Source organism: Nipponia nippon, unplaced genomic scaffold, assembly GCF_047370975.1.
Source record: "Nipponia nippon isolate SJK-2023a ecotype South Korea unplaced genomic scaffold, ASM4737097v1 scaffold_15, whole genome shotgun sequence".
Lineage (NCBI taxonomy): Eukaryota > Metazoa > Chordata > Aves > Pelecaniformes > Threskiornithidae > Nipponia > Nipponia nippon.
In genome coordinates, this window is record NW_028262331.1 from 10,725,939 (window position 1) to 10,748,864 (window position 22,926).

The 22,926-nt window shown below is 48.1% G+C and overlaps 1 protein-coding gene across 2 annotated transcripts in view; it reads left to right on the plus strand.

Annotated features, from left to right (window-relative positions):
- Positions 1-18,013, plus strand: part of KSR1 (kinase suppressor of ras 1) — a 76,075-nt gene extending 58,062 nt beyond the window's left edge. The window contains exons 8-20 of one of the 2 annotated variants that reach the window (XM_087751826.1): positions 186-247; positions 355-461; positions 774-942; positions 2,208-2,249; positions 3,221-3,275; positions 4,009-4,054; positions 5,093-5,472; positions 6,381-6,477; positions 7,248-7,381; positions 7,834-7,965; positions 8,223-8,358; positions 8,713-8,846; positions 14,674-18,013. In XM_087751826.1, the coding sequence (XP_087607952.1) occupies positions 186-247; positions 355-461; positions 774-942; positions 2,208-2,249; positions 3,221-3,275; positions 4,009-4,054; positions 5,093-5,472; positions 6,381-6,477; positions 7,248-7,381; positions 7,834-7,965; positions 8,223-8,358; positions 8,713-8,846; positions 14,674-14,752 (1,573 nt within the window). In that variant the 3' untranslated portion in view covers positions 14,753-18,013. The remainder of the gene's footprint in view (positions 1-185; positions 248-354; positions 462-773; positions 943-2,207; positions 2,250-3,220; positions 3,276-4,008; positions 4,055-5,092; positions 5,473-6,380; positions 6,478-7,247; positions 7,382-7,833; positions 7,966-8,222; positions 8,359-8,712; positions 8,847-14,673) is intronic. The other variant, XM_087751825.1, reaches the window with a different exon arrangement.
- Positions 18,014-22,926: the final 4,913 nt, after the last annotated feature.

Here is a 22,926-nt window from a genome sequence, read left to right on the forward strand (position 1 = left end):
GATATGTATATGGCTTTCATTAGGCTAATGACACACATAATAGGATTCTTCATATGAATGCATGCTGCTTTGGGGCCCGGAGCATTCCAGAACTCCCTCTGAGATTAGCATAAGAATTACAAATTAGGCTTCCTCTTTTTGGGAAAGAACAAGTTGCTATTTAACATGTAATGTTTCTCTTTCAGATTAAAATGTCACAACAAATGTACTAAAGAGGCACCTGCTTGTAGAATACCCTTCCTTCCCAGTAAGTAATTTTCTACAAGGTCTTAGCATTTCAATGTAATTGATGGTATCACAAGAATAAAAAGTCTGATTAAACTTTTTTTCTCCCTTCTCCAACCTGTTTTTCAGTAACAAAAATAAGAAGAACAGAGTCTGTCCCTTCTGATATCAATAATCCAGTAGACAGACCAACAGAACCACAGTTTGGAACTCTTCCCAAAGCACTAACTAAAAAGGTACACGGTGACTGAAGTGAGTCTTGTGTCTGTAAGTCACTGAGGAGCTACAGTAAGGAGAGGTGGCAGCAGTACCTTGCTGGTTGGAGCAAGAACGGCACCTTGAGCTTTTGCTTCGCAAGGAGACTTTGATATGTGACGTTTTCTCCTTGTAAAACATAGGTTGTGCACAGCTCCAGCTGTTTATTCACTTAGAAAACCTATGCGATGACTGAGGCTAGGGACAGCTTTCCTTTTTCTGTGTTCAGTAAACACTGAGGGGAATTCTTTCTTTTTATTGTTTCCGCACGAGTGACTTCCCTTGCTTTGCAGGAGCATCCACCAGCAATAAATCATCTGGACTCTAGCAGTAATCCTTCTTCTACAACCTCATCCACACCATCTTCTCCAGCACCTTTCCAGTCTTCCAACCCTCCCAGTGCAACACCTCCCCCAAACCCATCTCCTATGGGCCAGAGGGATGGGCGATTTAACTTCCCAGGTAAACTTATTTTTTTCAGGAGACCTCTGCCAAGATCAGAAAGGCCTCTGTGCAAGCAGAGGCTGACCAAGACTTCATAGGTAGTTGTAGGTTTCTGAATACACAATTGTGTCTTAAGTGAGGTGTGAAGGTGTATCTTGTTACCTGATGAAAGAAAACGGTCTGTTCTTAACAGTTTTTAAGTGGTATCAACAAGATACCTTTGCAGGAGACAGATTATTAAGGAGTGCTGGCACCTTTCTTAAATAATTTGATCTATTTTCTCCTTTTTTGAAAAGGACTGAAAAAAAAGTATTCTTTCTCCTCCCTTTTCTCATTGTATTGTAAAATGCATGCTGCCTGCTGTGTTTGGTCACCAGTGGCTTTAAATCGTAAGTGAGTTGATTGCTAGAGCAAAATGTGAAAATGAGCACTGGGATGAACTATTGTACCAGTCCCTTCCAAAAGATAACTAACAATCAACACTCATTTTTAAACCACTGACATACACGTATGGTGGAGAAGAATTTACCCTACGTACTTTACAGATTAAGGACCCAAATGTGCAGTCTTTACCAAAGTTGATAGAGGCAGGGATCTCTGACAAGGGCAAAGATTTATGTAGTGAGAATAAATTTAATTCCTTTGATCTGGAAATGAAGTCACATGCTGCTCACTAGCTGCTACATCTAGCTTTCCACATTGCTATATTTTGCATCAAGCTTTTGATCTGTGAGTGAAAGTTATTTTAGCCTACTCAAAGGAGCAGAAGCAGAGCCAGTTTAGTTCAAGGATTGTACTGCAACTACTTTGTATTAGGACATACTGCTCAAATTCACTGAAAGAAAAAAAAAATGCTTGCAGATGGCTCAGGAGCTTCAGCTTCTCTGGGTGCATCTCTGAAAAGCTGAAGATGTGAGAGAGCATTGAAGCACCAGCTTTTACCTGGGCCTGCCTTTTAGCAGTCCTGGGTTCTCTAAATTTGCTTCGGCCACTTGAAGTCTGAATGTGCTGTTTTCCCCCCAGACTGTTTGCTTATTGGTAACATAGCTTTCATTTGATAAGTACCATCTGTCATAGTCTTCCAAAACTGCATGTGCTGAACTTCACCCCCTCAAGCAGGCTGATAATCTACTAATCTGTTTCCCAACCGTGAGTTGGGACTAATTCATTGAATGCGTATGGGGCACTTACTGATGATCCTCTAACTTGTTTGTGTTTTTCTTTTTCTCCTGGTAATTTTTTTTTTGCTGTCCTTTTTAAAAAAAAAAAAATAAAAAAAAAAGCTGCCTACTACATTCAGCATAGACAACAGTTTATCTTCCCAGGTGAGTTGATTGTTTTAATTCTACTAACCAGCTTCTGCTGCCAAAAAGTAACTTGTTTGTAAACTTCTGCATGCTGCCCAAGAACAATAATTCTGCTTAAAAAAAAAAAAAAAAAAGGATCTAAAACAATTCAAACTTTCTCTTATCTCAGTATATGATTCAGGCCTCTTTCTCCTAACATGAGGTAGTGATGTGATTTACGTACTAAGGTGAAACTTGGAATAGTCAGTTGTAAAACAGTAGCTTTCTGCTGTGGGATTCTATACACAGCCATGTTCTTTCTTTAAAAAGGCTCGCTTTTGCGGTTGTATAATTAGCTAGTATGAATGGATACTGTCAATTCAGGAATGCTGAGCTCACCTTTCTGAACTGTGGCTTTTGCCTATGGGATTTAAGAATGATATTCATATGTGGATTTGCATATACAAACTTTTCTCAGTCAGCTGTTCGTGAACCCTTCGAAACAGCTTGTTTGTTTCCAAAGTGAGAACTGATGATGTAGGATGCCAGGTACAGAGTATTTATTCTGAATTTTGGAAGGATTTGCAACCCAAGCTGAATTTCCTGTGCAGTGGTGACACTGGACAGATTAGGTGCAGTTGGAATACATGACCTGCAGTATAGATGAATTCAAATGTCCTAGTTCTGTGAGGATTTACATATTTCTGATTGTCCAAGGCAACTTGAACGCGTGTGAGCAGTTCACAGACAAGGGCTAGCCTTGAAAGACATTACAGATAAGTAGATGAATGGGAAGAAGACTGGGCTTGGTCAATATACAGGCATGTAAGTACTAGGAAAGATGAGCATAGGTATAAAAGAATAGAAGTATAAAATCATTTTGTTTGTGGCTGAGTTGACTTTATAAGTCCTGAATAAGAAGCAAATCATTGCTATTGCAATGTTAAAACTTCCAATCTATAAGAGAATAAAGTGTAAAAGATGTATCATAAATGTTTCTACTTTCCCAGAAATTCCCAGTCCTGCACAAATAGCACAGCCTCCAGAAACAGCTGCAGACACTAAGTAAGTATAGTTTTAAATTCTTTTATTTGCATAGTGTTCCCCTGATGATCTTCAGATCAGTCTGAAAGCGCTATGTTATGACCAAAACTGAACTTATCATCTGAGAACTCACAGGATAATTTTAGTCAGCAAGGGTGATACTGGTGTTCCCAGTTTTATAAACCTGAATACGATATTTACTTTAAATCGGACAGTAAGAAGTCCACACCTTTAATATCTAGTTATGGTTACGTGTGCGTTCCCGAGATCAGAAAGGTCTGATGAAATATAAGTTACGGAGTTTTATGATTAAAAGAACATGACACACTTAGCTGCAAGCAAACATCTTTTTAAGGATCTGAGTTGTAGGGCATGCAAAAGATTTTAGCCTGCACTGGCAGCACTCACAATTGCTTCTCCACTATAGGTGTTTCAGTAGTAGGAATAGGAGTATCCATTACTGGAACACGTCGTAATAATGCTGCCATGCCACTGCCAAATCAATTCCTGCCACTTAATCATTGAAAATCACTTCAAAGTCTTTGTCCCTCATTTGCTAAAGTAAGCTTAGAAAGTCCTTATCTGATAAGTGGAGCGGTAATTGTATTTTTCTCTGACCTACTATAATGCTATCAAGATCTGTTCTCTATTTGCTTCTTTCCACTCCACTAATGGTGTATGTAGCAGCCCACTTTTCTAACTCGGGTGGATATGCAAACGTTATTTTCACTGTAAACCTGTCTTCCCTCGTTAGTGCTCATGAACAGCCAGACGCAGATGGAGCTGAATGTGAAGCAGAGGTAGGTTTTCTGGTTTGCCCTTTTGTACAATCAGAAATGCCATGTTGAAAGTGCAATAAAAAAGTTGTGGCACTGGAATTACAAGTGTAGACTAGCTGTGCCTTACCTCAGTTCCACTGAACTGTTTGTACTGCAAAGATCTCAGCTGAAAATTCATGGTTTCTGTAGCTAGGCTGAAACATTTAAGTACTTGTAACAACACTTAACTTTTTCCAATCAAGCTAAGATGGTATTTTTCAAACTTGTGGCTCGCTCAGTTTGGCACAGCCGTTTTTACATTACAAGAGCTGCTGGAGTTATGAGGTCTAAATGCTTTGCAGACCTCTAATCTGCAAGTAACACACGTGTAGGTGCTACCTGTGGTCACATAAGCCCATGCTTACAGGCTTTGCTTTGCAGGATCTACCATGAGCTAATGTTTTGCACAGGAAAGCCTTTCCACACCTATTTGCAAGACTGATTTTGGCAGTGCCTAAGCCCATGTTCAGCTTGTAGTATGAACACTGAAATGGGTTTCTGTAGGGATGAGTAAACCTGTAGAGATAGAATTGATGATTTCAGCAGAAATTACTGGAATTTGGATCAAGCTTGCTGATTTTTGAAGCATTTCTCCCTAAAAGAGAATTTTAGTCGTCGGGGGGGAAAAAACCACTAAACCCCCCCACATTTATTTGAAGAACAAAGAGGTTCTTGACCCTTCCTTTTAGAGTGGCCTTGTAGTATTTTCCCCACACTGACGGCCAAATCCTGAGAGATGCTGGGTCCCTAGATGTTAGTGCTGGTTCTACAAATTTAACTCCATATGGGATAAAGCCTTTCTCGTCTTCACCTGCATGCACTGACATACAGAAGGTGTATGTCTTTATGTAGCCTTCTGAGATGACTGTCCTGCGAGGTATATTTCTAGAGCTGTAGTCAAATGCGTACATCCAGCCCCTTGAAGATCTCTGAAAGCAGCCTTTGCTGCTGGCTGCTAGGCTGCTTCTGCCCCTCAGATGGGACTCTCAGCATATGTTTCCCTTCTCTTTTTGAAAACAGGTGGAAGAACCAGAGACTAATAAATCAGAACCTGAAGATGATGAAGATGAGGTGGAAGATTTGCCACACAGACGGCCACACTTGCAAGGGATGATTTATCGCAAACCTAGCCAGACCAGCGTCTACCTGCAAGAATGGGACATTCCTTTTGAACAGATTGAACTGGGGGATCCTATTGGCCAAGGACGATGGGGGAAGGTTTACAAGGGAAAATGGCATGGGGAGGTGGCCATCAGGCTGTTGGAGATAGACGGGAACAATCAGGATCATCTCAAGCTCTTTAAAAAGGAGGTGATGAACTACAGACAGACCCGGCATGAGAACGTGGTGCTTTTCATGGGAGCATGCATGAACCCTCCTCATTTAGCAATCATTACCAGGTAAGGATATAGCATCTTAGTATTATTTTTAATATATATATTATATAGATAGATGATATTTATTTTTTATATGTAATAATAAACCTCACAGCAGTCAGGAGGTGGCAGACATGAATGCAGTCTGTGTTGCTCAAAGTTTTACATACTAGGGTTGTCTCCTTTTAGGGAACTTACAATATTTTTTGGCAATTTTCTTTCTATTTTTGAATTCTTAAATAATAAAATTCAAAAAGCAGGAGAGAAAAAAATCTGGAACGTAATCTGCCCCTGTCATCTCCTTCCAGATGGTTCCAATTCAGCAAAGTGACAATAAACCAATGTGTGAGGCTGAGAATGCAACAGTTATCTGTTCCTTTCTGTTCCTCTTAGGGACACTTGCTGATTAGGCAAAAATGTTACTAATTTTCTCCTCTCTTCTGTTTTCAGTATTTAGTTGAGATGAGGATCAGTTAGCCCCTAAAGAACAGCTTTTTGGGATGCTCATACGCAGGCTGAATTTAAGTAAGGCCAGGGGCCTGCCATTCTCAGAGTCTGGCAAGGAGGTACTCAGCCATTTCTAATTGCCAGTTCCAAAAGCAGTTTCCTGCTTAAGTGACCGGTAGCACCAGCAGCAGAAGCTGGTGCTCGGATTTTGAAAACGGGACTTCAGATATAAGAGCAGTATAACAACAACTGGGCCTCTGAAGAAATACCTTAGCATTTGTTGCATATCCTTGAGCGTGCTTTAACAATAGGTCTCCTGTACAATTGGGTCCTTAAAGTCTTCAAAATGGCTTTTCTCAGCAGCGGAAGAGGGCTGGGATTCTGTCAACATGATAAGAAAACCAACTGAACATCCAGCGTTACGTTCTTATTTCTCTCCAATATTTAAAGACCTTTTTCAGGATTGTTGTTCCTCTTTCCTGTAGCTTCTGCAAAGGAAGAACACTTCACTCGTTTGTAAGGGACCCCAAGATATCCCTGGATATTAACAAAACCAGGCAGATAGCCCAGGAGATCATTAAGGTAAGGGTACGTTATGCTAACGGAGACATCGACTTTCTGGGCAGTGCCTCTGTAAGTCTCAGTAGCGCGACAGGGTGTTGCAGCAGGAGATACTCAAAGTTGGCTGAAAAAAAGTGCTCATTTAGTGGGCAGCAAGCTAAGGGCCTGTAAGGAGGGAAACAGAGCTTTTGCTTGTCAGTAAAGGGCTGGGGAGGGAGAATTTAGATAAAGGGAACAATGAAGAAAGGTATACAGGAGAGGTTTCCTTCCCCGTCTCTTCTCTTTATTAGTAACTGCAGCTAAGTTAATGCCTTCTGAAGTAGGTGGCATTTTCTCCCAGATTTGCACAGTGCTTTCTGTGCTTGTTTTCAGTATTTCTCAACTAAAGAAGCATTTCTAAAGTTGCTGGGTGTTTTTTCTGGCAGAAGTATCCTGTGAATTGAGTGAGCAAACTTGTGCCAGTTGTTCATTGTTCTTAGACATACAGACTTCTTCAGAATTGTGAAGTGCACAGCCACTTCATGCTTCAACTAAGAGTGCCCTTCCAGCAGCCCTGCTATGCAAAGGATGAAAAACGATTCAGAGGTTGCGCACTAAACTAAGATCTGCTCCCTTGCAGACTTCCCTTGCACCCTTCCTGCATAAGTCAGACAGCTGCTGGCTCCCCACTTACAATTAATCATTTATGCTGGAGTAATGAGAGTAAATGTGTCTTAGAAAGCAAAGCATGCCCAGAGCTAGAGGCTTGTCAATAATAAAAAAAAGTGTACATCTCTGCATGTATTTCCCAGGGCATGGGGTATCTTCATGCAAAGGGGATCGTACATAAGGATCTGAAATCCAAGAATGTTTTCTATGACAATGGGAAGGTTGTGATCACTGACTTCGGATTATTTGGAATTTCGGGTGTGGTTCAGGAAGGAAGGTAAGTGCTTCGTCCAGTTCTAGAGTGATAAATAATAATCAAATGGGGAAACATTTTGATGCATTACACAGTACAAGTGAGGAGTGTTGACTTGCTTTAGTACCTACACGTGTTTTTTGGAATACACACTTTTTCTTCGTTTTCTTTTTTTTTTTTTTTTTTTTTCCTAGCAGAGTTCTTTCTACAATTCCCGTAGGACAGAGCTAGGAAGTTATGTATGGAGTAAGACTCAGAACACAGAACAAAGAAAACTTTAAGCCCAAGAATGAGCGGGAGAGTCAGGCTGACACATACGTATTATTTAATATGGCAAGAAAATTAGAAAGGAAATGTCAGCGAAAACATTTTAGTAAATAATATCAAGGCATTAGGTGAAGCACAGGTCTGGTCCATACGCTGCTTCTTGACTGAAGCAGTAATGTTTCAGCACCACTTCTTTCTGTTGAACTCAGGAGGGAGAACGAATTGAAGCTGCCACATGACTGGTTATGCTACCTGGCCCCTGAGATTGTTCGCGAGATGGCCCCTGGAAAAGATGAAGACAAGCTGCCTTTCTCCAAAGCTGCAGATATCTATGCCTTTGGGTAAGAGAGGAACACCTAAGAGTACCATGGGAGCTCATTAATGAGATTTGTTACAGGCCTCAGCCTTCTGAGTCAGTGGTCCTCTTCTCACAGACTCACGTTTTTCTCACCTACTACAAAAGTCCTGGGCAGGAGGGATTTGCTGCACAGCCTTATACACCTTCCAGAGCTTATCTGAAGAAAATGGAACAGTGTCAGGGTTTTGTATCTTTCCCCTAAAAGCAGGCAAAGGCTTGATTTGTCTGTTGATGTTGCAGGACTGTGTGGTATGAGCTCCAAGCAAGAGAATGGCCTTTCAAGAACCAGCCTGCAGAGGCGCTCATCTGGCAGATTGGAAGTGGTGAAGGAGTGAAGCAAGTCCTTGCAACTGTTAGTTTGGGGAAAGAAGTCAACGTAAGTACCTCAGTTGCAGGAATCCTTCCATAGCTATTTATGAGGAAAAGAGGGAGCTGCTTAAAGAGGAGATTTATTTTACTCTTATTATAACTCTAAAGATAAACAGCAGGAGAGAGAACAGATTAGGCTGGGACCCCGGGTTAGCTACTAAGCCTCTGCCCATAACTGTCATATAGGAGTGGACATCCACCGGTACACAGGATACTGTTTGATTTTAAGAATGTCCAAGACCTCTGTTAAACGGTGTCTCTGGCTGGGCTCGCACAAATCACAGTGCTCCATCGGTTGCTTGGTCTGCACCACTGACCTGTGAACTACGTGGAGATAACGAGCCACAAATATCCTTTGCAGGAAATTCTCTCAGCGTGCTGGTCATTTGATCTCAGTGAGAGACCTAGCTTCACTGTCCTCATGGATATGCTTGAAAAACTGCCAAAATTGAATCGTCGGCTCTCCCACCCAGGGCATTTCTGGAAGTCTGCTGAGTGAGTATTTGCTGCTGTTAAGAACATTTATGCCGCTCAGAATTTGCTAACTGATTATTTCTGTGCTTTATTTTGCCTTCCTGAGGGCTGTCAAACCCTTTTTGGGAGAGTAACACCGTGCTGTTCTGCTTTTCTAGTTACTAGGAAATTATGCAATTAAGCTTGCGTGCTTCAGACAGTTAATTTCCTACTTTAACGTATTCACCTCCTTCCTTCGGTAGATTACTTATCCAGCTTTATGTTTGGCTTCAGAGAGTATCTACCAGTATGGAAAGGGCCCACGCTGACCCCAAAGTGGTCAGAATTTCCCCTATAGTGGCTGGTTCTGACTGAGGAGGGGAAGGACCAAAGACCGTGCCCCTCTTTCCCTTTGAAACTGAACTGTCCAATTTTGGAAGAGTGCTAAGCTCATAGCCTTCCTCAAGGAGCATGGAGGAAAAAAATCCAACTCCCTCCTCCTCTTTATGGAAGAGCGCCCAATTTGCACAGGCAGATAAAGAAACGCAGCATAAGTCCTGACTCAGAATAATTGACTTCTGGGGAAAAAGACAAAGTAGGTGGTAATCATGTGTCGAGTGATTTAAAAATCCTGAATATGCAGTAAACTGACAGCTAGGAACGAGTTGCAATGTTTGGACTGAATCTCTAAGTTGGAATTATGTCAAAATCGGGACCAAGGAAAGACAAATCATGAGAAGTCAGCATAAATCCTTGTCAGATTGTGATACTTGGAAAGTCACTTTCTGTGTTGCAATTGGGGAAGAAAGGTCTCATACAATCAAGCATCCATAAACTGTCAGAACTGGAAGAGGTCCCTCAAAACACTGATTGTACATCCCACGACATCTGTTGTGACAGACCAGACCAGAATATAAAATGGATGAGCATAAAGCCACAAGGCCTAAAACTTTCAGCCTCCCTTCTCCTGAGTGACCTGTCCCTCTCAGAGAAGGATGGTTCCCAGTTCCACTTCTACCAGAAGCAAGTGGAAGGAAAGCAGATACAATTTCTGGAGGCAAGAGACTGAAACCCCCACCCCCGACCAGTTTTATGTCAGTTGTCTAATCTCCGCTGCTGACCGCTGTTACCCCGCGCAGCCCATTTACCACGTACTTTGCGCACCGTTTATTTTCAACTACTGAACCCCTAATATTTATTTTCTCCTTTTTCTCCTTTTTTTGATATTTAATCTACCCCTTTCTTTCCCATAACCCTTCATGCAATACCTTATCATAACTACCTAAATGCTTCTGTTTGCTTATCTGGTGACTGTCACGGCATTTTGTGCTTTGGTGGGTGCGGCTTGTTTGGGGTTTTGGTTGAAAATTTCACCATTGGTCTCTTGTGCAATTTCCCTAACATTTGTACTGCATCCCTGCTACATTACAATGTCTAACAACTTTAAAATTCGGTATACTGCTCCAAGACTGTGGCCTCATCTTTATACAAAAGGACACTATTATCAGCAAAGATTGAACGCTTACTACGCACTCAGGGATAAGGAGAACTGCCCGGTATTTTTTCCGTACGCTAGACAGGTACATATACATACCAGAGCACGCATTTTGAAAAGGTACAACAAGGCGTTGAGAGCGCCTTACATTTGGCAGCTGTTCTTTGCATCATCAGTTTCTGCCTCCGCGTGCTGTGGAACGTAGCCGGGAGGCAGGGTGTCCTCCTGCGCCCCGAGCACTCGCTACTCCGGCAGAGCTGGCACAGCGACGCTTCAGTCCCTGTGACTTCGATTGCCTAGATTTTTTTTTAAATACAAATTTAAAGAGAAACCAACAAAATCTGAGCTAAAAAATGGACCTGCATGTAACTGCTGCTTCTTATCTGTCCTTCAGACACAATTTAAGAGAAACAATCTTTTTTTCTCTTCTGGCCTAAAGCATACCAAACCCTGTTTCCAGGCACAGCTTGCGTTGGCCAGATCTACACCCAGCTACCTTGAGTACGCGCTTTTCCATTATCCGTTCCTTCAAGTCATCCAGCGTCACTTGGGACGTTTCCTCCCATTTTTTTAAACCAATCCTCCCTTGCCTCAAAGAAAGATCGTTGTGTTTAAGTCGTGTTATGTTACGAAGACAGCAGTTCTTCTGCCAGGAGATTTGCATGATACAGCAGTGTCCTTTGGTAACGTGTTTTCCCGTCTACAGAAACACACTGTACTCCAACACTGTGGTTCTGTGCGTCAACACTTTCATGCCCTCATTTCTCCATACAATAAGACCTACTCGTGTTGGATCATTAACTCTGATGACTGATTTGACATCTCACCTACCTTCCCAGGCTGCCTACTCACTCCCCTGCAGACAATCACACTCTCGCACTGTCCTCTAACATCACACTGGAAATGAATTTGAAGTAATGCTTCCCATTTGGGCAGCCAGTTCATGAGAATGCTCTACTCCAGAGCAGTTGGCCAAGTGATTATTTTGGATTAGCGTTTCCATAGGGAGTTATTCTTGAACAGCATGTGGAACTGCAGAACGATGTCTTATGCCATAGCTACCCTAATTATTTTCCCTGGGTAGACGGACCAGCACCCCCCTCCGCCCCCACAAGTGGGTCCTGTCAATTTGCATACATTACTACTTTTTCTCTGCTCAAAGCATTTAATAGGGGAGAAGTACTTTAAGTGTCAGTATTCATTGTCAGCATCCACAGCTGAATTAGCGCGCGTTGAAATGAAAGCGCAGGCAGCTCGGGTGTTGTTCATCCCCTGCAAACTGTGTTATATTCACATCGCACTTGGGAGGCTCCCTGCAGCCACGCCAGCCAGAGACCTACTCGGATTCAAAACCCTCTACAGACGCGTTCGCATCCCCTCTGACAAATCCTTTGAGAAACGTTGCACTAACCCCATGCTTTATTCTGGTGTAAGCTTTATAATCTGTAGTTCTCAAGGGCTTGCTTTAAATAACTGAAAACTAACTCTCATGGTGTCTTTTTCCCTTCCCTCCCATATTTCTTTGTAGGTTATAGCTACTGGTGCAATAATGGGCTCCACCTTGCATGCTTCCATGTGTTGTATCCTAACCGGCAACTTGGACAATCACCTTCCATTTAAAAAAAGCAAAAACAAACCACGAAATTAACCCATGGACATAATCAACACTTTATCCGAATTCTCCTTTTCTGCCTTTTTCCGCTTGGTGTGGGCTGTTAGCTTGAATAACAACTCCTGTCTGCAAGAAGTTACTGTCTAACAACGTGACCATCTTTCACTTCTGAAGCGTTTCAGCAGGCTGTAACTTCCTCCTGGAAAGGGCCTCGTGATCTGCTCTCTAACTAATCGGGTGCAAGCAACAGCGCCTGCTGCCTGTCCTGCCCCGCAGGCTGGGCGTTTTCCTCAGACGGGTGGGACTTGCCACAAGCCTCACGAGGCAGAGGGGTGCAGTTTCCTAGCTGCAGTCTGAGGTTATGCCTGTCATCCGTAGTGCGGGACTGTGGCTTTGTGACTGAAGGTGACAGGTACATTCTCACAGGCACAGCCGATGACTGAACGCTCCGCTTGCACTGCGAACCAACAAGGGTTACGGGCCAGATTGTGCCGGTTCTCCCTCGGGACCAGAGCCAGCATTGAAGCCAGGGTCAGTTTTGTCAGGGGCTGGATGAAGCCGGTGCAATTCTTGAGTGGAAAGAAGGATGGTCCTTGCTCTGCTTGGAGCAGATTGCGGTGCCGTAGCCTACCGGGGACCAGGCCACAAGTGGTGTCCAGAACTGGCCCACATGGGTCAGCTGGGATCAGCTGCAGTGCTGCGTAAAGAGGAGGAAAGCAAGAGCACCCTTCGGTTCTTCCGTCTCCTCCCCTTGCAAATCCAGTGCTTTGAATTTTGTGATTTGCTTCTGTTTACATCCCCTGTTCAGCAAAATGTCTGACTTAACGTTAGGGGCTTTGCAGAATTGTAGGTAACACAGCAAACACGTGCCTTTCTAGAAAAGGTCTTTTTTCATTCTCTACTGATTCATGACTTTGAAAAAATATCTTGTTTCAGAGGGGAGAGGGTAGGGACAGAGGATAATATGCACCAAGAACCAGAGACATTTTTACTGTCTTCAGTGAGGACGAATACACCCACATATTCATTCTCTCAGAAGGTCTCCTGCAAGAGTTCGCATATGGAGGCTGTCTGCCTTGCCGTCCCCTGACGTGTGTGTGTGTGTGTGTGTGTGTGTGTGTGTAGGAAGGCATTTTGAAGTGAAAAAGTTTTAGCTATGCTAACAGTTGAAGGGTGAAGGAAAAGACATCTTTATGCACTTGCTGCAGTCTATAAAGAGGAGCAAATGGGTTTGGGTTTGTTCCATTGGGTTTTTTAACCAATTGATGTACCTTGTCACAACACCCCTTCCTCTTAAAAAGAAACTTCTGTAAGTCATTTTTTCCTTCCCTTCTCATGCTGTTGGCCTGGGCCCATTGCCCCAGCCTGGCCAGGGCCCTCTGCAGAGCCTCCCTGCCCTCCAGCAGATCAACGCTCCCGCCCGGCTTGGTGTCATCTGCAAACTGAGGGCGCACTCGATTCCCTCATCCAGATCCTTGATAAAGATACTAAACAGAACTGGCCCCAATACCGAGCCCTGGGGAACACCGCTGGTGACCGGCCGCCAAATGGATTTAACTCCATTCACCACCACTCTTTGGGCCCAGCCATCCAGCCAGTGTTTTACCCAGCGAAGAGTAGGCCTGTCCTTGGGCGGATCCCATCTGGCCCCATAGACTTGGGTGTGTCTAGGTGGTGCAGCAGGTCGCTGACCATTTCCCCTTGGATTATGGGGGCTTCATCCTGCTCCCCGTCCCTGCCTTCCAGCTCAGGGGGCTGGGTGCCCCCAGAACAACTGCTCTGACTCTTAAAGACTGAGGCAAAGAAGGCATTAAGTACCTCAGCCTTTTCCTCATCCCTTGTCACTGTGTTTTCCCCCGCATCCAATAAAGGATGCAGATTCTCCTTAGCTCTCCTTTGGTTGCTAATGTATTTGTAGAAACGTTTTTTACTGTCTTTTATGACTGTAGCCAGATGAAGTTTTAATTGGGCTTTGGCCCTTCTAATTTTCTCCCTGCGTAACCTCACAACATCCTTGCAGCCCTCCCGAGTTGCCGGCCCCTTCTCCCAAAGGCCACGAACTCTCCTTTTTCCCTGAGTTCCAGCCCAAGCTCTCCATTCAGCCAGGCTGCTCTTCTCCCCCGCCGGCTCGTCTTTGAGCCGGTGACTGGCGTAGGAGCAGGGCACACCCCGCAGCCGACACCGGGGTGGCAGCGTGTTCCCGCCGGAGCTCTGTGTCCATCATGGTGGGTGCAGAGCGTAGAGAGGCCATGGCTTTCTGCCGGGTGGAGCCCATGGCTCCCTGGTCGAGCTGGCAGAGCTTCAGGCCCCGTTGGTGGTGCTCCTGGCTGCTAGCGCTGCCCAGGGGGGGCTTTCATGCCTGGGGGGGCTTGGCCGCCCGTGCTCCTGGCCCTGCCCAGGTCTCGTTGGCCGCTGTGGCGCGAGCTGCGGGCTCCTGGCCGGTCTCTCCAAGGAAACCAAGTGCCCGTTGAAACCAAGCGTAGGGCTTCCACCCACCTTAGGTACTTCGGAAAACCTCCCGTTTCTCCAGTATGAGGCAGACCAGATTTGTGCTGTATGTTTCCGCTGATGAGGTTGGCATGAATAAGTTCATGTGTTTGCTGCTTAATTACTTAAGCCTCTTTTCTGGGTGATCTGAAGTTGTATGAGATCAGAATCTAACCCATTTTAGTTCCTTTTATAGGACTGTAGCTTTGTAAGAAAAATTAAAAATAAATAACTCTTTCCCCCTCCCTTCTCCTCTCCCTCCCTACTCTTTTCAGCATTAACAGTAGCAAAGTTGTCCTGCGTTTTGAAAGATTTGGCTTGGGAATCCTGGAACCAAGTAATCAAAAGATATAGCATGGTGTGTAATTGTCTTGTGGTAACGTTGTCTGCCTGCTTACACAAAGCCTCAGAAGTCTTCACTGAACCTTCCAAGCTATGAAAGTGGTGCAGCCACAGCTGAAAGCCGCACGACCATCAGTTCACAGGCCTGGCTTGTTTGCAAAGTCCGAATTCTGCCTGAGCACCAGCAGTTATTTAAAGAATGTTTACATGATACTTTTGTGTGAACTATATTTTTTTAAACATAATAAACGGTGAATTGTTTAACTACAGCCATTCTCAAATAGCACTGAAAGAAAGAAGAACTATTTCTAGTTCCTTCTCGCGTCTGTGGTAAATAGGAGCTATCTTCTGCCTTCGAAGTATTTGTTTTCCCTAAGAGAAGCGGAGCTGGCTCGTTTCAGGATGGCAACGCGTCCAGTGCAAGGGGGTGCAGTTCCAGATCGCATTTTTCTTTAGTTAAAGTAAAAAAATCAATCTCTTGCACTGTGATTTGCCCACACCAATCGTTCAGCTCTGAGGTCTGTGCCAGCAGGGTTGGGCCGAGCTCTGGCGTACCCTGCGTTGGGTTACACTGGTAGAAACCTCCTTCTGCTAGGAGGTTCTGACCGTGTAGGCTGTCTCCATTAAAGACTCAAGCGCTCTTCTACACAGAACTCGCAATAAAAGCTGCTTGTTCTCATACAATCCCGTAGGAAGCTTAAGACTTGCTGGCCTTTCGAAAAATAAAAACGACTTGTTACAGCTCTGTGCACAGGGGCCTAATTCTTCTTTTGAAGTTTTAGGCACAACACGTTCTAGTCCCCTAAACCTTTTCTTTTAACCCCCTTTTTCTTTTCTGGAAATACCACACTGACCAACCAGACTTGGCTCATGCTGCCCCAGTCACCGTTTCATCTGTAGAAGAAAAGATATTTTCCAGAGCTGCAGGGAGAGGCGGGAGAGACGCGACAAGGGAAAAAGCCATCCCTAAGCAACGCATTAAATAAGGCCTTGATGCCCAGAGCTTGTTAAGAGATTCAAAGTCACCCCCCCCACACACACACACAGCGTTACCAGCTCCTAGAGCTGGTCACATTTAAGTTTGCAAGCTGTTGTTTTAAAAAATTTAGTATTAATTTCTTAGGGAAAACTAAGAACAGGTATCTTGCAGCCAGGCAGGTTACATCAGGGTCTAGAGGACCTGGCTCAACCCAACAGCTCCGACTTGTTGCAGAGGTTAATTTCAAGACAGCCCCCCCCGATGTGTGACACGCAGGTTATACAGGCTCCGTCTGATCACTGCATTTCAGGTGACAGATGCGTTATCCCACTGCAAGTGAACTGCAAGCAGCGTTAGCAAAGGCTGCCTCTCGCCGCCCGTTCGCATTCCCATGCGCCTCCGGCCAGGCAGGGCCCGAATCGCGCAGTGACCGCTCAGATCCTTCCTGGCCTTGTGCTACTTCGTTTTGTTGAGACAGTTCATTAGGGCTCCCTGGAAGTCCCCAAATGTCATTTCTCCGACAGCACTGGTACCTTCTGCACCCCCCTCTACACCTTTCACCGTCACCACAAGGGTCTGACGTGAGGATCACAGGGAGAGGAGCTCTGAAGTCCCCCGCGAGGCCGGCAAGGTGACGGGCCCTCAGCTTGGCTGCCTACAGGTGGCTGACTTTCGTGGAAAATCAAGTGAAACAAAAAAATTACCGAGTTCTGTTGAGCAGAGAGCTTCACTGCTACTACTATGTGCAACTCAGTTCTGTTCTCTTCCAAATATTTTGATAGGGTTTTTTAAATGTGTCTCAGCTAGAAAAGAAAGAATTGGTTTGGCGGTAGCCACACGTGGCGTTGCGGTACTCTCTCGACCTCCTTCCTCTCCCCCACCGGTAGACAGCAAATAACCCCCTCCGAACACACGGGGTGCTGCACCCACACCACCTGGTTCTCTGCAAGACTTGCTACTCTCTGTGCTCTCTCAATACTTCTGTGTGTCAGCGGTTTTAAGCAGAAGTTGTTTTCCCGGCAAGCACTGCTTAAATAACAACGGCACAGCCCAAACCTAACGCAGGGAGAAACGTGCTTTTTACCCCAGTAACGTTACGAACCCCTCGGCCGAAACCCCCCTAGGCTTCACTCTGCGTCCTGCCTTCGCAAAGAGCAGAGGCTGCGGCTGGATGCAAATCGTTGCTCTGTAGGCTGTGGTCGTGAGCAGCCCGTGGGCCTGCTCCGTCCTCGAGCGCGGCAGCGGCCGTGGTGTGCTCCTCGCTCGGTTTCTGCCATCTGCGTGCATAAAGCAGGGCCCGAAAGCTGGGACACCCGGAACTCAGTGTGGGAACCAGTCACCAGCTTGCAAACAGGCAGCGTTTCCTTGCCGGTCATCAGCAGAAGCGCTGCGGTGCAAACGTGCAAGAACGACGCTGGGAAAGCAATACATTCTCAATTTTTTTTTCCTAAGATGACGACTGGCTAGGAGAAGGACAGCCAGCACTGGGACGACCAGCCAGGTTAAAACAAAATAATAACACCCAAAAAACCTAGCACCATTTGTCCTTCCTGCGCCTGCCCTCAGGCGTAATTCCAACACTGTCCGCGAAGACCTCCCAGCCACAGAGCTCCGCTGCTCCTCGGCAGGGCCTCGCGCCCCTTCGTGCCGCGCCCCAGGGCACGCTGAGCCCCAGCAGCACCCGGAGGTGCCCCGCTGGGAACGCTGCCCTGCTGCTCGGGGCAGGAGGGGCTTCAAAACCCACCTTCAATCAGGAGATTCGGGTTTCTAATTCAACCTGACCTCGCTTTTGTGCTTAACACCCACAAATTGCTCTTAAAAGCAAAACCCAGCCTCCTGGACCCAGCGCATCAGAGAGCAGAGACCGATTCCCAGCTCCGGGATAGTTTTTGTTTTAATCAGCTGGTGTAAGACACCCGGGAATCGATGGAAAGCAGCGGAGTTGCAGCGCTGTGGAGAGCGGAGCTCTCTTACCCCGCAACACGTTGCCAGCCAGGCGCCCGCCGCTCGCTTGCGTTGGTTCACGGTCGCGCGTTCCGGCCCCTCCTGCGCGAAGGGCGGTAAGCCTGTGCCGCGGCGGAGTTGTAAATGTGAAGCTGGCTGTACAATGCTGCTACAAAAGCCACACGTCAGTAGTGAATGTAAATGGAGTCTGTAATATGGTAAAAATGGACACGTTTTCTTTTCAAATGTGATGTAAACTTTGTACAGTAAAAATTTTTTTTTTTTATATTTTCTATCAACTGAGTGTCTTCCAGAATTGCTATTAAATTAATTAAAAATTGTTAGTATTACCAACAGTTTCTGTATTAGTTTATGCAACCAGGAAAAATAAGAAGTGCACTCTATGCTAATGATATTCTGGATATGTAGGAACCTTTTCAGTGAATAAATCTTTGCTCTGGATAAAGCGAGTGTTACAGAATTGTGGTCTGGCCTTTTTCCCCCTCACCTACTTGGAGCCAAATTAAAACGGGAGCAGATTTCCAGTAACACGGTGCTGCATAGGACAGCCGGTGCTGGGGGACCCGCGGGACGCCGAGGCGTCGCACCCCGCGCAGCGGCGGCGCTGGGAGGCTGCGACCCCCCCGAGCAGCGGGACTCCAGGTGCTGCCGGGTCCTAGGGGGTTTACCACCAAGAGAGAAAGCCGAAAAGTGCTCAGTGCCTTTCCACTCTCTCGCCTACTCAGCGTTCACCCTCGGGGAAATGGTGGCCCCGTCCCCGATGAACGCACCTCTCGCTAAGCAGCGGGAGATACGCTCTGGGGTTAGAAGTCAGAGCAAGATGTTTAAAAGACCAGAAAACGCGGGAGGTGTGCAGGAAGAGAGAAGTGGACGGAGGCGACGGCCCCGCCGTGATGCGCGGGCTGACGCGTGGGGAGGTCACCAGCTCCATCGTCACTTTTACCGCGGTTCTTCCCCTCCTCCCTGCCCTTCGCTTGTCCCGAGTGAAGCAGCGGGAGGGGGCTTCCCCTCATTTCCCCCTTTCCTTCCCCACGCTCGCGCCTGTCAGATGCGGGGCGACCCACGTCGCAGGGGCCAGCCCTGGGGGTAAACGGCCAGAGAGGGACCCTCGCGATGGGCGAGGGCGGCCCCGGCACCCAGAAACCCACGGGGGAGCGCAGAGCCCCCGGCATCGCCGGGGCTGGGGACGCCTTGCCGCTAAGCTGTGCCGAAGGCGGCCTGCCCCGAAGGCGGCCTCGGTGGCCACGGGGCCAGGGCCGGGGCGCACCTTAAAAACCCTTCTCTGGCTCGGGCAGGAATACGCAGCGATCGTGACAGAAGCAGCTCCTGTTTCTAGAAATCCTGTTGCAACAGAGAAGCTCTTGGAATAATGTGCTGAAGCAAAGGGTGACAAGTTTTAGCTCATGTAAGATAAAAAAAAAAAAAAAAGATTAAAAAAACAAAAAAATCAGCATTACAGCTTCTGCCTATAGCCCTTGCTGTGTCTGACAGCTTGCTCTCACTAGATTGACTTGTTAACTTACGGCCTTTGAGCCCATTTGCTTTCCTCCCGCTGTATTAGCTGTCAACCACCGACACCCTTCCACAGATGAAATTACAATCGGGTGTCTTTTCTGCAAGCACGGTTCGTTTTGTTTCCTCTTAGAAGCCAAAGCGAAGAGGCCTCCGGTTACAGGGCAGCGGGCAAGCTGGCTCTTCAGCTCCCGTGACGGGCCGAGCACCGGGCCCCTCGCGTTCTGGTTGCCGTAACCGGGATCCTTCCAACAAACCCCGTCGAGCAGCAGAGGAGCGGGGCGAGGCCGGAGCGGGGCGAGGCCGGAGCGGGGCGAGGCCGGAGCGGGGCGAGGCCGGAGCGGGGCGAGGCCGGAGCGGGCCCCCCTTCCCCGGGCCGCGGTCGCCCCCCGGCGGCGGCTGCCGGCCATTGCAGCCCTGCGTCCCCGGGGCCCTGCCGCCCTCCCCCCGCGCCGACGTACGAGGCTGAAAGATGTTGAGTCCATTTGCAATTACCAAAGAACGTTGTTTCCCCCCCCCCCCCGGATACGACGGGCCGAGTTATTTCGTGGTTTAAGAACTCCATAATTTCGTTTTACTGAGGCACTAAACCATGCTGAGAAGCCGCCTCGCACCCCCGTGCCCCTCCAGGCCGTTCCTCAGAGCCCCGTCACCTTTCCCGCTCCTCGCCCCGCCGGCGCCCGCAGCCTGGCCGGTACGCGGGGATGGGCCCAGCCTGCGCGCCAACCCGACCCGGCCTCCCGCCGCCTCCCGGGGGCCTCCCGCCGCCTCCCGGGGGCCTCCCGCCGCCTCCCGGGGGCCTCCCGCCGCCTCCCGGGGGCCTCCCGCCGCCTCCCGGGGGCCTCCCGCCGCCTCCCGGGGGCCTCCCGCCGCCTCCCGGGGGCCTCCCGCCGCCTCCCGGGGGCCTCCCGCCGCCTCCCGGGGGCCTCCCGCCGCCTCCCGGGGGCCTCCCGCCGCCTCCCGGGGGCCTCCCGCCGCCTCCCGGGGGCCGGAGCTCCGCGGGCTCCCACCGGGCGGCCGCTGGCTGCAGTCAACCTCGGCAGCTTGGGTCACCCGCGGGCTCTGCAGCAGCCCCCGGCTGCGCCAGGCACCTCCAGCACGGCCCCGCGCATCCAGAGGGAGCTGGGCACCCACCCGGCGCCTCGCCAGGGCCGCCCGGAGCCCCCGGGAGCCCCCCACAACCTCTTCACCTAGGGAGCGGGGGAAAAGCCCTGCCAGGGGAACGCAGGCTGCTTGCCTCTCCTCAGGGGAAGCGACATTGCAGCGCGTTAATTAATCCCAGGAACGTTACACTGCTGCCAGACAGCTTTATGCTGGAAATAGCGGCAGCTCTGTACTGTCCTGCAGCGAAAAGGCCGAGGCATTATAAAAGCGCAATTTACGTTTCATCCATCTTATCTAGATGTTTCATATGCAAACAATAAAAAGCTTAAGATAAGTTGAGCTTTGCTGTCCTTCACAAAGAATATGAAATAATGAATTTAATTCTCAATTAAACTTGAAGGGCAAGGGTGTTAAAAAAAAAAAAATAAAAAACCATCCTCAAGCATAAAGGTTGTATTCCACCAGCTGCGAACTAGAACAGTTTGATATTCGCCTGGCCACAGTTACATCCGAGTGGTCGCAACCTGCTTGTCTGAAGCACCAACAGCTCCTCATCCACCTGCAGCAAGGCGCCTCTCCTCCTGCAGCGCGGCAGCCGCTGGGCGACGCGGCCCGCGAGCGGGGCCCGCCTAGAGAGGAGCAGCTCCCGGCACCAGGGCGCTCATCTCGGATAGAGAGGCCCTTCAGTGCTGTCGCTCCGCGCGGAGCGGCTCGAGCAGATCTGCGGAGGGAAGCAGCGCGTGGCAGCACCCTGCTGATCGCTAGGTCACCCTGCCAGCTCCTGCCAGAAAAAAAAGTCCTCATTCCCACCAAAATAACCATACGGTGCCTCCCACGCCCCCTCACCACCTTCCGCCCCACCGAGGACTTACAGCAAGCCTTGGTCTTATTTGCTTTGATATGAGGACTTTGTGGCTTTAGATTCCTCATCAGCCTGAAGGCAGGCAAAGATCGCGCTCCACATAAACCCGGGCTTTGGGCAGAAAACCGCAGCCCACAACACCTCGCTAAGCACTCGTGGGGGAAGGAAGAGCGTGGTCCCCCAGGCGAGCTGCCACCCTCCCGGGGCAGGAATTCACGGTCAGCAAAGCTATTTTATATTATCGCTTTTTGCGCCAGCCGACCCTGGCGAAGTCCGTACAGTCGCCACGATCCCCCAGCAGAGAGCTACGCTGCGGCCCTGGTTTGAGGCTTTCTAAAGCGACATTCAGCTTCGGATGGGCCCGGAGCTCAGCCCTCAGGGTTGGGGCAGCTGTGAGGGAGCAGCCTGAAGAGCCAAACCACCCAGAGCCCCGCAGCCGTTTTTCAAGCTCACCACCAGGCGACAGACGGTACCTGCAGTACGCTGTTAACCAGGACAAAGACCGGACCTCATCGTGCTTTGGGGAACAGCCAGGCATTTTCTGAGATCGGGTGAAAACCTCTGACGCCAGACAAGCGTTACTGTTTGCTGTCCCTTCGTACCCAGCCCTGCTGGCGGCAGGGTCAGCAAAGCAACCGAAAGCGAGTAACTGCTCCAGCAACAGGTGGCAACGGCCATGCCAACAACTGCCAGTCACAGCCCGCCACGTCGTACCTCAGCCCCGCTAGATGAGGTGAGCGGCACCGGCTCACTTACCTGACAGAGCTGGAAAGCAAAGGCTCAGTTAAGGCTCAGATCAAACTTTTTCTCCGCTGCTACGCAGCGGAACAGCGAGAGCTACCTGCAAAAGCTGCAGCCTTGGACACGAGCCAGCCCGTTGAACACATTAGCCCCAGCGTAACAACTAACAGATTTACAAGAGCAACTTCACAGAGGCTTGACAAACGGGAAGATTTGCGTTTACTGTTACCTCCTGCTTGCCCTATTAAATCTTCACTTCCCTCTGACCCAGAGGATTTGCTGCGGCATTCCCCACTGCTCTCTCCCCATTTATAGACTTGGATCTACTGTGGCGGCCAGTGCTTCAAGGCGGCCACGAAGGGACACCACCAGTTGGGTTGAACCTCCGGGGTTCCCAGCCTGCAGCAGGTTGATATGCTCGAGGCTGGAGATGTTGCTGTGACCCAGGCTCTGGTTCGGAGACAAGATCCCCTGCGCAGCTTGACGAGCCATTACACATCACAGTGAGACATCACTTAACGTTAGCAGCCACCTAGGAAGTCTGTCAAAGCACATTTTGTTTGAAAAAAACTTAAATACTTGTCTCCTGCTGAAAGCCTAAAAACACTTCTTAACCCATGATTTATACAACACAGCGTACTCCTTCTGCTTAGATCATATTCTTAGAGTTTTAAGAGCTTTTTAACAACATTTCTCTTTTATTGATGAATAGTCCAAAATTTTGTTTTCTCTGAAAGACAACAAAAGCTCCCCCCCTTCTTTTTGTCTGAAGCAACCAGTACTCGCATCTCAACAGAGACAAATTCAAGCACAGAGAACATTTGCAGCTCCAGACAGCTGTTTAAAATTGCATTTTAAACCTTAAAACCAGAGGGAACCATTTTACCAGCCCTGCTTCCCGGCTATTCAGCAGCGCAGATGAACCATCGCCGCAGCGCAGATGAACCATCGCCACGCAGCCACAGAAAGGGCGGCTCATCCAGAGGAGGCACCGAACGACAACCCACAACACGTGCATCGGGC